The sequence below is a fragment of the Thamnophis elegans genome, chromosome 11 (assembly GCF_009769535.1).
Source record: "Thamnophis elegans isolate rThaEle1 chromosome 11, rThaEle1.pri, whole genome shotgun sequence".
NCBI classification, from domain to species: Eukaryota; Metazoa; Chordata; class Lepidosauria; order Squamata; family Colubridae; genus Thamnophis; species Thamnophis elegans.
In genome coordinates this window covers 68,910,485-68,925,065 of record NC_045551.1, presented here as the reverse complement: position 1 = coordinate 68,925,065, position 14,581 = coordinate 68,910,485, and the positions used below count along the sequence as shown (strand labels likewise).

The window sequence follows — 14,581 nt, the reverse complement described above, 5'->3', positions numbered from 1 at the left end:
TAGCTATGCAGCTATAATCGCTTTATCATCTCTTTCTCTCTTTCTCTGTCTGTCTGTCTGTCCCTCTCTCTCTCTCCTTGTCTCTCTCTGTCTCTCTCTGATATATAGATAACTAGCTATGCAGCTATAATCCCTTTATCATCTCTCTCTCTCTTTCTCTCTCTCTTTCTCTCTCTCTCTGTCTGTCTCTCTTACTTTCTCTTTCTTTTCTCTCTCTCTCTGTCTCTCTCTCCCCCCCCTCCCTCCATTTGACACTAGTCTGTTAAAGGAAATGAATGAAAGAAGAATGAATAAATCTGGATGAACTATATATAGAGCATGGCTGATTATGGAAATCTATTTTTTGCACAAATCAAGATGCAAAATCTGGTCCTGTTTTCATCCTAGAGCGACAGCTGAGAGATATCATATTTACACTTTTCCAAATGTCCAGATTTCACATTTCTGTACTTAAGTATGGAATTACCTTAGTGTTTTCTTAGCAGGTCGTCAAACTTTGAGAAGTTCGATCTAAGACACTCAAGTTGGTTCTTCTTAGAGGTCAGCTGAAAGGACAGACTAATGGCCCTTGACCCACGCCCATAATGAAGCCCTAAATTTCCACAACAACTCCTGATTAGAACAACACCTTCACAGAAGCTGTTGTGATTCTTGTTTTCTTGCTTTCAGGGTACCGTATGAGGCTGGGCTCCAGCACCGATAAGAAGGACTCCGGCCGCCTCCACGTTGATTTCGCTCAGGCCCGAGATGACTTTTACGAATGGGAGTGTAAGCAGAGGATGTTGGCGAGGGAAGAACGACACCGTCGCAAAATGGAAGAAGACCGGATACGTCCCCCTTCGCCTCCCGTCATAATGCATTATTCGGAACACGAGGCCTCTTTGCTGGCGGAAAAACTGAAAGGTAATCGCGACGCTTTTTCCATTCTGTCGGTTGTCAAAACATCGATGTCGCTGCAGGCTTGTTACTGTGCCGTGATATGAAAACATGTTCTCGTCCTATTTAGTGACATGGGTCCCTTTCCTTGCGTCGAACGACAGTAGCTGCTGTTTGGGTACAATCTGGAAAGGCGTATTGCCTCTTTCTGTACTTTTGACGGTATGTTTTGAAATACCCCAGTTATTTCCTTCTCCTTAAACGTTATTGAAGGGTTTTTTTTTACACGTTAGGGAAGTGTGAAATCCAATTTGCCACTTCGTGTGCGAGGCTCAGCGGAGAGGAGGCAACCCGTCAAAACTTTCTGCCTCTCGTCATGACACGTCCTCTCGCAGATTGGTAACAGTTGAAGCCTGTGACGGAAGTGTCGCCACAGACCACAAATATTGTGCGTTAGGCCAGCGAGAGAAGGGTGTTTCTGTTTTCAGCAAACTGAGAAGTTTGGTGGGATTTCATTTTCGGCACCCCACGTGCTTTGATTCTGTCTGTCGCACCGTACGCGGTGCTTCCATTCGCGGCCCATGTTGCGGCTTTTACATCGGACGTTAAATAGAAATAGAATTGTAGGGATGGAAGGGGCCTTGGAGGTCTTCTAGTCTAGCCCTCTGTTCTGGCTTTCCAAGATCATGAAGCCGACTCCTCGTCCCGATAAAACCCCTTTTATTTAGGTGGAAGGGGGTTCATCTCCAGCAAAGTCCTGGCCAAGAGTCTTTCAAGAGATTCCACAACTACAGACCTTGATCAGGCTTGGAGAGCTGCCAGGCCGATATCTTCAAAACTCCAAGCTGTAGCAGCAATTACTTGGCAAGGAGTCAGGAACAGATCTTCTAACCCGACATGAATGGAAACTAACTGTCTCCTGCAAACTCCACTCCCCTTTCGCTCTTCTTTATTTCCCTCTGGGGAGGGGCCATTCACTGTCCACCTGTGGCTTTACTCCGGGTCGACCTCTGTTCCTTAGCTGTTCCCTTTCCTGGCAGTTGTGCACATTCACACATGGGAAACAGGCTCCAGTGTTCTTATGCTCCATGATCTCCGACTCCGAAGGCAGCTGATAACTGTCAGACGGCTCTGGTCCAGTGGTGGGTTCAAAAAATTTTGAACCTACTCTGTGGATGTGGCCTCCTTTGTGGGAGTGGCTTGCCAGCCATGTGTTTCTTCTTCTTCTTTCTTTCTTTCTTTCTTTCTTTTTTCTTTCTTTCTTTCTTTCTTTCTTTCTTTCTTTCTCTCTCTTCTCTCTCTCTCTCTTTCTCTCTCTTCAATAGCAATAGCAATAGCAGTTAGACTTATATAGCGCTTCATAGGGCTTTCAGCCCTCTCTAAGCGGTTTACAGAGTCAGCATATTTGCCCCCAACAACAATCCGGGTCCTCATTTCACCACCTCGGAAGGATGGAAGGCTGAGTCAACCCTGAGCCGGTGAGATTTGAACAGCCGAACTGTCGAACTAGCAGTCAGCTGAAGTAGCCTGCAGTACTGCACTCTAACCACTGCGCCACCTCGGCTCTTTCCTTCCTTTGTCTTTCTGTCCCTTTTCCTTTTTTCTTTCACCTCTCTCACTTTTTTTTCTTTTTCTTTTTTCTTTCTTCCTTTCTTTCTCTTTCTCTTCTCTCTCTGTGTAAGTCTGTCTCTCTCTCTGTGTGTGTGTCTCTGTGTGTGTGGTCAGTGGTGGGTTTCAAAAATTTTTGGAGCCTCTTCTGTAGGTGTGGCCTGCTTTCTTGGTCCACTGGTGGAACCTCTTCTAACGGTTCAGTAGATTTGACGAAACGGTTCTACCAAACTGGTGCGAACTGGCAGGAACCCACCTCTGCTCTGGCCCCCTCCCTGCCTCCAGCGCAGAGCCCTCGTCTGAGCCTCCCCCAGACTCCAGGACTGCCCAAGTTCCTCCCCAACCTCCTCACCGTCCGAATCTGCCGCCAGCTTCACTGGCCACTAGCAGGCCACAACACCCGCTGCTTAAGGCAGGAGACCTTATACAGGTAGCCCTCGACGTTTGACTACAATTGTACACAAGCTTTCTGTTTTTAAGCTAGACAGTTAAATGAGTTTTGTCCTGTTTACGACTTTTCTCACCACCGTTGTTAAGCGAATCACTGCAGCGGTTAAGTTAGTAACACGGTTGCTGAGCGAACCCCGGCTTCCCCATTGACTTTGCTTGTCAGAAGGCCCCAAAAAGGATCACGTGATCCCGGTTTCCTGCAACTATGAGTCAGTTGCCAAGTGTCCCATATTCTGATCACATGACCATGACGATTCTGCCATGGTCGTATGTGTGAAAAGTGGTCATAAGTCACTTTTTTCCAGTGATGTTGGAAGGTCAAACGGTCACTAAAGAATGATTATAAGTCAAGGACTACAAGTACCATCCCAGACAAGTGGTTGTCCAGTCTCTTCTTGGAAGCCTCCAGTGATGGAGCCCCCGCAACTTCTGGTGGCAAGTTGTTTCCACTGGTGCATTCTTCCCCACTCTGGAAATTCCTTCTTAGCGCCATCTCCCTCCCTCCAGAATTTTAATGGCGTTTAATTTTTAAATCATTTTAATTTAATCTCCACCCAGAATTTTAATGGCTTAATGTAACATTTTACCGAATTACCGTAGGCTCCTTTCTCAGCACTCCTTTAACGCCGTCGAAAACTTTTGTTTCATTAAGTGGGTGTGATCCTTTCCCCTCTCAAGAATCCATGCCGTTTGGTTACAGGTGTTTTACATTTATCATTCTTATACCATTTATTATTTCATTTTAATAGGTTATATAATATACAGTTTGGGTTGCGTGTTTACCATCCCTTCCTCTGTTGTAACACCACCTTATTTTCCCTTTCTTTTCTCCCTCCCCCTTCTCTACTTTCTTCCTTCCTGCTCTCCCTCCCCTTCCTTCTTCCTGTACCTTCTCCTACTCCTGCTCTTCGTCATCCCCTTCCTACCCTCCTCTTCTCCTCTTTCTCTCCCTTCCGTCCTCCTCTCTCCTCTTTCTTTCCACCCTCTCTCCCTTCTCTCCTTCCTTCCTTCCTCCTCTCTTCCCCTTCCTTCTCCTGTACCTTTCTCCTCCCTGCTCTTCTCCTTCCCCTTCCTCCCTCTCTCCTCCTCTTCTCTCCTTTCCTCTCCTCTCCTTACCTCTTTCTTTCCACCCTCTCTCCCTTCCTCTCCTTCCTTCTCCTTCCTTCCCCTTCCTTCTTCCTGTACCTTTCTCTACTCCTGCTCTCCTCTTCCCCTTCCTACCCTCCCTCCTCCTCTTTCTCTCCTTTCCATCCTCCCCTCTCCTTACCTCTTTCTTTCCCCCTCTCTCCCTTCTCTCCTTCCTTCCCGTCCTCCTCTCCTTCCCTTCCTTCTTCCTGTACCTTTCCCTCTCCTGCTCTTCCTCTTTCCCTTCCTACCCTCTCTCCTCTCTTCTCTCCTTTCCATCCTCCTCTCCTTACCTCTTTTCCACCCTCTCTCCCCTCTCTACTTTCTTCCTTCCTCCTCTCCTTCCCCTTCCTTCTTCCCGTACCTTTCTCCTACTCCTGCTCTCCTCTTTCCCTTCTACCCTCTCTCCTCTCTTTCTCCTCCTTTCCATCCTCCTCTCCTTACCTCTTTCTTTCCACCTCTCTCCCTTCTCTCCTTCCTTCCTTCTCCTCTCCTTCCCCTTCCTTCTTCCCTTACCTCTCCTTTGCTCCTGCTCTTCCTCTTTCCCTTCCTACCCTCTCTCCTTCCTTTTCTCTCCCTTCCATCCTCCTTTCCTTTCTCCCTCCCTCCCTTCTTTTTTTCTTTTTTCTTTTTGTTTTTTCATTATTGTGTGTATGTGTTGTCTATGTAATAAAAATAAAATTAAGAAAAAAAAGAATCCCATGCCAATGTGTTCTGACCCACCCCCTTCTCCGTTCAGGAACGAAAGCCAACACAGACATACAAAGAAGTTTAATCAGTCCAGGCTCTTGTTGGCTGCGAGCCCAAAATAAGCAAAGATAAACGCTCTGGCGAAAGTCCTATATCTCACACAGCCACTGCAAACAGGCTTTCTTTCATCAAGCCACTTATCCAAGTTGGTTTCTCTCGATTTGTGAATGCGAATGAGAATGAGAAACATTGACTCCTGCAACCAGGGCGTGGCACAAACAGTCTCTTTTATACTCAGGAGATTATCTTAATCAGCAACAGCTGCTCGTAATCATCTCCTGTAAGTACGCAGTGTTCCTTCCGTCGAGTAACCCTTCGACGGGGTGCATCCTGCAACAACTCACGAGTGTTTTCCCTGAACACTCCCTCTGAATCAAGGCTCCGCCGCCACCTGGTGGCCAACCAGTCTCTCCTCGCCCTGCTCGGAGTCGACACCCTGTCCAGGGTCCTCCACCTCCTCCAGGGCCGACTCATAAGCCCACTCGCTGTCGGAGTCTGGTGCAGCTCCAACAGCTCCAGCCGGGCCAAAACACCAATGCAACCGTCCCTTTTCATTTACATTCCTGGCAACTTGATTTTTAAAAAAATACATCAAGGTTTCTTCTGGTCATCGAGGGGAGTCTCAGAACATCCAGGGTTTTTTTCCCCCTTCTCCAACGCCGGCTTGAAATTATGCTTTTCAGACCCTTCTGAAGCAAATGATTTTCCTACTGATTGCATGTCATATTCCCCACCTGCTAGTCTTTGAAAGCAATTGGTTCTCCTTCCCTGTTGAGCGACAGTGGGAGGACGCAGGTTCAGAGTCTTCGTTTGAGATGTTTGTATGTGTGAGAGAGACTTTCCAGCTTCCTTTTTATGTTTCTGGAGGGTTTTCAGTCATCCAGGTCATATTGTCCCAAAGGTGCTTTTTCCAAAAGGCAGCTGGACTTTCTTGCCCCCCCCCTTGAAGACGTTTCACTCCTCATCCCAGAAGCTTCTTCAGTTCTGCCTGAAGGTTGGAGAATGGAAGAGCTCTCTGTCCGAGTGTTTACACAGTGTGACTGCTATTTTGAGACAGCCCAGAAGCAAAATACAGGACTTAGAGGTTTTATATTTCAACAGCGGTTTATATACAAGACTTCTATATAAATACATATACGTGTTAGGCAAATACCAGTCAATCAATCTTCAACTTTACATGGAGAACTACAATGTAGATAGAAAAGGAGGAGAGAGATACATGAAAAGAGAGAGAGAGAGAGAGAGAGAGAGAGAGAGAGAGAGAGAGAGAGAGAGAGAGAGAGATACGCGCTCCCATGGCCTCTCTTATATAGACAGCTTCTTAAAGTGGCAATACCCCGGCTTCTTAAAGCAGCAATACCTCTGCTTGACTCATCCTCACTTCCTCATCTTGGCTGGTCACCTTTAAACCATCATTACCCTGGCACTCTCAAAGGGAGTCCTAATGACCAGATGGCTGCGAGGAATATTCATCCCTTTGAGGCCACTTGGATGGATGAACAGATAAACCTCCCAGTGGCTTCAGTGACTCTCAGAAAGAATACTAATGACCAGATAACTGCACGGAACAGAATCCTTATAATATAGATGTAGATTTCTTTTTCATTCAGAACCTGTCATTTTTGGGTATACTATAATATTCCCCAAAGAAAGAACAGATTGAATATTTAAATACATAGATCGGAGCCAACGTAGACTGGATTAAATATGGAGGTGGCTTATGTGAAAGTCAAGGAACGTGAGTCTTAAGGAGAACTCCAATTTTAAATCACAGGCCTTTATTTGCTGTGGATGTTCGTCTCTTTTGAGCAAGGATCCCATCAGCTGCTGTGGCCTGCAGACGATTAATTCTCTGGCCTTTTGTGCAGTCCTCCTCCTTGTAGACTCCCATGAACCAAACCCAGGTATAAAATTGGATTTTCTGCTTTGCTTTCCCTGAGATAACTTCCCTTGTAAATATTCACGTACTTTGGGACATTCTGGAGAAATTGCAGGTATTTATGAGAAGTGTTCTGTTCTATTTTTGGCAGGGAAAAAAAAATGCTTTCGGCTTCTAAGCCACCGGGCAGTGGACTCCTTGGATTTAGTAAGCAAGGAGAGAGATGAAATTAGAATTTTAAAAATAACCCACAGAGAGGACTGTAAGTTAGGCAACACAGTTTTGCTGTGAATAATTTTCCTCTAGCACTTGTTAAAGTGTTAACAACTTACACCTCCTAATTATACAACCAATGAGGCCTTTTTTTCTCCTCTCGCAAAGAACCATCAATTAACCATTAACGGGCTCACAACCCTTTGTAGCTACTAAAAGTTGCCTTTAATTAAACGTGGACTTGGTGTTTTCATTCGGGAACATCTTCGTGTTCTAGGCAACCTCGTTTCCCCCCCCCCCCAAACACAAATACAAAAAAATACCTCTATCACACCCCCAAATTATACTCTTAACTACAAGGTTGGGTTTCCAAGATAGGCAGAATGGGAAGGATAAGGAGAAATTGGAAGAGAAGATCCCTTGGAGGTTGGGATGATTCTGTAATAAGCAGTCAATCAGAATCGAGCTGGAAGGGACCTTGGAGGTCTTCTAGTCCAGCCCCCTGCTCAAGCAGGAGATCCTGTACCACTTCAGACAAGTGGCTGTCCAGTCTCTTCTTAAAAACCTCCAGTGGTGGAGCACCCACAACCTCTGGTGGCAAGCGGTTCCACTGGTTAATTGTCCTCACTGTTAGGAAGTTTCTCCCTAATTCCAAGTTGCTTCTCTCCTTGATTAGTTTCCATCCATTGTTTCTTGCCTTTGGGTGGCTTGGGGGATAGGTTGACCCCCCTCCTCTTTATGTCAGCCTCTCAAACATTGGAATGCCACTGTTTTTAATTTTTAAAAAAAATCATTTTGCTTGAACGGATTCTAAAAACTAGGAGAGCTTTGATCAGGGGTGGGCTTCAAAAATTTTAGCAAGGGGTTCTCTGCCCGGTTGCTGGGGGGGGGGCGTGGGTTGGCCTCATGGACCATGGTTGGGGGGGGGTGTTTCTGCCCTCCCCAGGCTCTGGAGGCTTTCCTTGAGATGAAAACAGCCTCCCCAAACTTCCGCCAGGCCCGTTTTTCGCTCTCTCTGAGCCTCCACACGTATCCTGCACTTACCTGCATTCAAAATGGGCCACCTGGAGACTCTCGGGAGGGGTGGGGTGGGCGTGGCCAGCCAGGAGTTGGATTTGGGGGTTCTCCGAACTGCACAGAACCTTAGCTAGAGGTTAGCGGACCTCCAGCAGCCCACCCCTGGTTGTGATTTTATCATGGCCTGCTTCTGCTTCTCTTCTTCCTCTTCCTCTTCCTCCTCACCCCTCTCTCCTACACAAAGCACACTCTCTTTTAGCACTGATGATCTTACTTAGTTCAGTCACAAAACATTTACAAGAAAACAAGCAATCTCAGAGAGCATCAAGGATCCCATACTTCTTCTTCTCCTCCTCCTCCTCCTCTCTGCAAACCTCATTCCCTTCTAGCACTGATGATGTTACCTAGTTGGGTCATGAAAAGTCTGCAAGAAAATCACCAAGCTCAGAGAGCACCAAGCCACAGTTCTCTTCCTTCTCCTCCTCCTTGCAAATCCCTCTCCCTTCTAGCACTGCTGATGTTACCTAGTTTGAGTAATGAAACTAGCAATGAAATGTCTGCAAGAAAACAAGCTCAGAGAACACCAAGGACACCCCAGTTCTCCTCCTCCTCCTCCTCCTCCTCCTCACCCCCTCCTCCCCCTCTTTCAGCACTGATGATGTTACCTAGTTGTGTAACGAAACGTCTGCAAGACAACCACCAAGCTCAGAGAGCACCAAGGACCCCTCATTTCAACCTTGAGTTACAAATATTTGCTTTTATTGCTTGATCTGGGCCTGAACTCAGCCAATTGCAGGACCAGGATATCTAAAGAACTGAAGTCAAAAGAGAGTAAGAACTTTACAAAGATAAGTCAGGTGTTGCTGTTGCATAACCTCCTGGCGGGATGGAGCACCTTGACTGAGGAACTCCAAAGATTCAGTCATTTTACAGACTTCTTATTTGTGTTCCTGTTGTTGTGTTTTTGGGGAAATGAACGTTGCATTTGACCTGCTAGCTAGCAATCTCATTTGTCTCTCCTCTTGGAATTTGGATTTTTTGGATTTGGATTTTATTATATTTATATGCCGCCCTTTTCCCCCGAAGGGGACTCAGGGCGGCTCACAATTCAAATCAGGGAAGGGGGGTACAGAGAAAAAAATTTTTTTTAGCCCCAGGCCTGTCAGAACCACCAGGTTTTAAGGGCTTTGTGGAAGGCCTGGAGGGTGGTGAGGGTTCGAATCTCACGGGAAGTTCGTTCCAGAGGGCCAGAGCAGCCACAGAGAAGGCTCTCCTCCGGGTAGTCGCCAGTCGACACTGGCCGGCGGATGGAATTCGGAGGAGGCCTAATCTGTGGGATCTGATCGGTCTGGTGGAGGTGATTGGCAGCAGGCGGTCTCTCAAGTACCCAGGTCCAATACCATGAAGGGATAGTGATGAATAGATGATAGATAGATAGATAGATAGATAGATAGATAGATAGATAGATAGATAGATAGATAGATAGATAGATAGATAGATAGATAGAATGAATAGATAGATAGAATAGATAGAATGAATAGTGATGCTACAGAGTTTAGGAAGCTTCTGGTCAATGGGGTGGAAGGTGAGGAGAAGGTGAGCAGGTGGAATGAAAGAGAGGATGTTAGGATGGAGCCCTTGGCCTCCTCAAAGCCCCTGGAGATCATGCTTCTGGTCCACAAGGATCCTTCCTCAGGCAGTTGGTGCCTTTGTGAGCTTTTTCAACCTTTCTTAGACACGCGAGATTGATTCACAGTGTTTGTGGAGATTCTCCAGGTCATGGTTGTCCCAAAGATGCTTTTCAAAAGACAAGTGGACTTCCTTGGGTGTTTTTCCCCCCCTTCCTTGAAGATGTTTCGCTCCTCATCTAAGGAGATTCTTCAGTTGAGTCAGCTTTAGGGTCAACCTGTCTTTAATGGTTTACCCCCAAACATAAACCAGAATCAACCCTACCAATTGATTCTGAGATAGACCTTTAAGGAGAGGGAACCATGATATTCTGACATCTCATCTTTCTTTTTCCGTGGGAATCAGGAAGTTTCCTACACTGACTCAACACCCCTTCTGCTTCACGCAGGGTGACGAGTGATAGCAACCTCTCATCTGGAATCATTTGTGTCTGCGTGTGTGTGTGTGTGGCTTGTAAAACAGTTGCACACTCAAGGACCCTGTTGGAAAGATTAAGTGGGGATCTGCAAAACGTTTTGTCTCCCTTTCACTCTGGTTGGGTGGGATCTTAAAAAGAGGCTTCGCGTTTAATTATTCCCATGGTTGAACCTAACTTCACATCGCGACGATAGCATTAAGGCATGAATGAAAATCCGAGCCGCAACATTTACGCACTCCCGATCGTCGTTGCTTTAGAGCCGAATTTACAAAGGGCTCTCCTTTGTAACATCATAAATATTCTTTTTAAAATATTTTTTTTCATTTTTTCATTTTCATGCAAATAACCACATGTATAACCAACACTATTTTGTATGATTAAATATTATGTCAATTTGTCTTACCATCAACCCAAAAAAACTACCATTGGCTCTTCTGCTCTCCATACATCATATTTGTACCTTATCCATCACTTTCTTCTCCCTCTCTTCTCCTCCCTACCTCCTTTCTCCCCTCTGTCATCCTTCTCTTCTCTACTTCCCCTTCCTCTCTCCTTCTTCTATCTCCTCTTTCCACTCCTCCTTTCTCTCCTCTTCTTCCCCCCCCTCTGCCCTCTCTCCTAACCCCCTCTTCTTCCTCTTGCCTCTCTCTTCCACTCTCTTCATCTCATTTGCATGGTGTATTTCAGCATCTGAGTGGGCTCCATTTCATGTTGATGGTGTTAGTAAGTTCATTTCAATAAACATCTTTAATTTTTACATGTATCCTTCTTTTTTTTTAAAAAAATTTATAGCAGTTAGCAATTAGACTTATATACCGCTTCATAGGGCTTTCAGCCCTCTCTAAGCGGTTTACAGAGTCAGCATATTGCCCCCAACAACAATCCGGGTCCTCATTTTACCCACCTCGGAAGGATGGAAGGCTGAGTCAACCCTGAGCCGGTGAGATTTGAACAGCCGAACTTCAGAACTGCAGTCAGCTGAAGTAGCCTGCAGTGCTGCATTTAACCACTGCGCCACCTCGGCTGTTATACATATATAGGAATTATATATTTTTATAAATATTCTTAATGGGACAATTTGTAAGGGCCGAAATCTATTTGTCACCCAATGAACGCCTGGCCGTAATTTGGGCTCTTCTCAAATGGGTTTGTTCCAGATGACAGCAAGTTCTCCGAGGCTATAGTAGTGTTACTCACCTGGATCGAAAGAGGGGAGGTGAACCGGCGCACATCTAACCAGTTCTACTCGATGGTGCAATCGGCCAACAGCCACGTCCGTCGGCTCATGAACGAAAAAGCCACCCACGAACAAGAGATGGACCAAGCCAAAGACAACTTTAAGAACGCTTTGATGGGCATCCTCACCCAATGTAAGTAAATCCAATTAGCCCCGTTAAGGGCCTTTTTTTGTGTGTTGATTGTGTTAGTGTTTTTAATGGTGATAGGCTTGTAATCATGTGGGTAAGTAGTTGCAGTCTAGTCATTGTCTATGGTTTCATGTCCCGTGAGCATTGTTGCCAAGAACAAGGAGCCTTTTCAATCTCAAGGTGAGCAAAGTTACTACTGTTTGTTAGTTGAGCTGAGGAAAATAGGAGAATGTAGAAAATAGCAGTTAGCAATAGCAGTTAGACTTATATACCGCTTGATAGGGCTTTCAGCCCTCTCTAAGCGGTTTACAGAGTCAGCATATCGCCCCCAACAACAATCCGGGTCCTCATTTTACCTACCTCGGAAGGATGGAAGGCTGAGTCAACCCTGAGCCGGTGAGATTTGAACAGCCAAACTGCAGAACTGCAGTCAGCTGAAGTAGCCTGCAGTGCTGCATTTAACCACTGCGCCACCTCGGCACCTCGGTAGTGGGAGGGTACAGGTAGCCCTTTGGACCACAATAGACCCCCAAATTTCCGTGGCTAAGTGAGTTTTGCCTCATTTTACCACAATGCTTAAGGGAATTACTGTGGTTGTTAAGTTACGACACAGTTGTTAAGCGAATCTGGTTTACCCATTAACTCACCTCATCGTAAGGTCGCAAAAGGGGATCACGTGATCCCTGAGACACTGCAACTGTCATAAATATGAGTCAGTTGTGCCAAGATTTTGATCACGTGGCCATGGGGGATGCTTAAACCACCATAAATATGAACCATTTACCAATCATCTGAATTTTGATTATGTGACTATGGGGCAACGGATCTAGGTGTGAAAAATGGCCGTTCCTTTTTTCAGTGCAGTTGTCATTTCAAACTGTCACTAAATGAATGGTGATAAGTCCGAGGACTACCTGTATTACCACTGTCCACTGGCATGAACTAGAACACTTATAGTTACATGTTCTGACCCCCCTTCTCCATCCAGAAATGAAAGCCACAAGTAAACGTAAATAAGAATACTTTTAATCAGTCCAGATTCTTGTTGGCTGCAAGCCCAAAATAAACAAAGAGATAAGCACGCTGGCAGTAAGTCTCACAAACCTAGGCAATGCAAACAAACTCTCACAGCAAACCACTTCTCCAAGTTGGTTTCTCTGAATCGTGAAGGGTTGACTCCTGCAAACAGGGTGTGGCACAAACAGTCTCTTTTATAATCAGGAGAGGATCTTAATAAGCATCAGCTAAGCGCAATCATCTCCCATAATTACGCAGTTGTTCCTTCTGCCAAGTAGCCCTTCGACAGCGTGCATCCCGAAACAACTCACAAGTGTTTTCCTGAACACTCCCTCTGATCCAAGGCTCCGCCGCCACCTGGTGGCCAACCAGCCTCTCTGCGCCCTGCTCGGAGTCGGCACCCTGTCCAGGGTCCTCCACCTCCTCCAAGGCCGACTCATAAGACCCCTCGCTGTCGGAATCTATTCACTCTCAGCCTCCAGTTCTGTTATACCGAAGTGCAAGTACTCCTCGGACTCACAACCACAGTTGAGGCCAAGAGTTTTACGTTACTAAACGAGGCAGTGGTGAAGTGAGTTTTGCCCCATCTTAGGACCTTCCTTGACACGGTTGTTAAATGAATCACTGCAGTTCTTAGGTCAGTCCCACCCTTGCCAAGTGAATCTAGTTTCCCCATGGATTTTGCTTGCCAGACGGTGGCAAAAGGGAGTCATGTGACCCCGGGACACTGCAACCGTCATAAGTACATGCCAGTTGCCAAGCCTCTGAATTTTAATCACGTGACCACAGTGGTCGTAAGTGTGAAAAATGGTCGCAAAATTCCCTTTTTCCAGTGTCTAAACAAGCTGCTGTAAATCAAGGAGTAATTGTAGATTATTTTGTGTCGGCTGCCCTGGGGATGCAGCGTGCATTTGAAGGGGAAATAATTGCGATAAACAGACTGGCAAATGTCAAGAATGATATGCAAATTGCCGGGTTCTTTCTCTTCCCAAAATCTATTAATTTTCCAAAGTGGATTCCAGTCCAGAAAGAGGAATCTGGTGCAAAGCTTTGGCAGGAACTGCATCCCATTGATTTTTTTTCTGCAAATGTACACACTTAGCTTTCTAATATTGAAATTCTGGCATGTTTTTCTTCGGCAAAATCCTAATCAGCTCTATTGCTTTAATGGCCCTTCTTTATTAAACCCATAATCGCAATAACGGCCCTCCTGAATTTCTTTTCATCTTCTCAAAATTAAAAACACAGTGACCGTTCCAAGCACATTCTTGCAGTTAAGGCGAAGAAAAATGAAAAGCTAGCTTTCATATTTTTTAAAAGTTTTTTTTCAGGTGACGCGGGACATAGTTTCTGAAAACTATGAGCGATGATTATTGGGCTGATGTTTTATTCATGCGCCATCTAATGTGCAAACATTTCATACGCCATGATTAAATATAAAATATTTAACGCTTCTCAGCGACAGAACGTACACAAGTACATAAACGAAAGAACCAGATGTACAACAATCATTTCTGGGGAAACATTTAATGTCAGGGATCTCAAAACTGTGTGTTTTGGAAATAAATCCTCCACACTGCGTGTCATATTTCACCTGTGATGTTGATTAAGTATAACCATAGTTTGCAGGTAGAAATACGATTCGAGCTGTTCACAATTCCTTTGGAAATCCGTGGATCGGGATGGCTTTTAAATCGTTGTTTCCTAAAGTTGGCAACATTGCATAAAATTAAACTTTTTTAATTTTATTAATTTTATAAATTAATTTTATAATTGATTTTATAAAATTGATTTTATTAATTTTATAAAATTGATTTTATTAATTTTATAAAATTGATTTTATTAGTTTTATAAAATTGATTTTATTAGTTTTATAAAATTGATTTTATTAGTTTTATAAAATTGATTTTATTAATTTTATAAAATTAATTTTATTAGTTTTATAAAATTAATTTTATTAATTTTAATTTTGTTTCTTTAAAAAAAAGAAACAAACAAAATAAGGACGTGGGAATAAAACATTTCATCATCATCATCATCATCATCATCATCATCATCATCATCATTTTCTCTTCGGTTTAGTACATCAATTATACATCTTAATGGGATTTACAAGTTTGCATAGATTGCCTCCATGTCCTGAACGGCAAAACATTCAACTTATTCTGAGTT

General features: G+C 44.6%; 1 protein-coding gene across 1 annotated transcript in view; it reads left to right on the top strand.

Moving 5' to 3' along the window:
* ENOX1 (ecto-NOX disulfide-thiol exchanger 1) overlaps nt 1–14,581 on the top strand; it is a 132,600-nt gene that overhangs the window by 10,901 nt on the left and 107,118 nt on the right. Inside the window, exons 3-4 of the mRNA XM_032226638.1 lie at nt 670–903; nt 11,183–11,395. Of these exons, the coding sequence (XP_032082529.1) occupies nt 670–903; nt 11,183–11,395 (447 nt within the window). The remainder of the gene's footprint in view (nt 1–669; nt 904–11,182; nt 11,396–14,581) is intronic.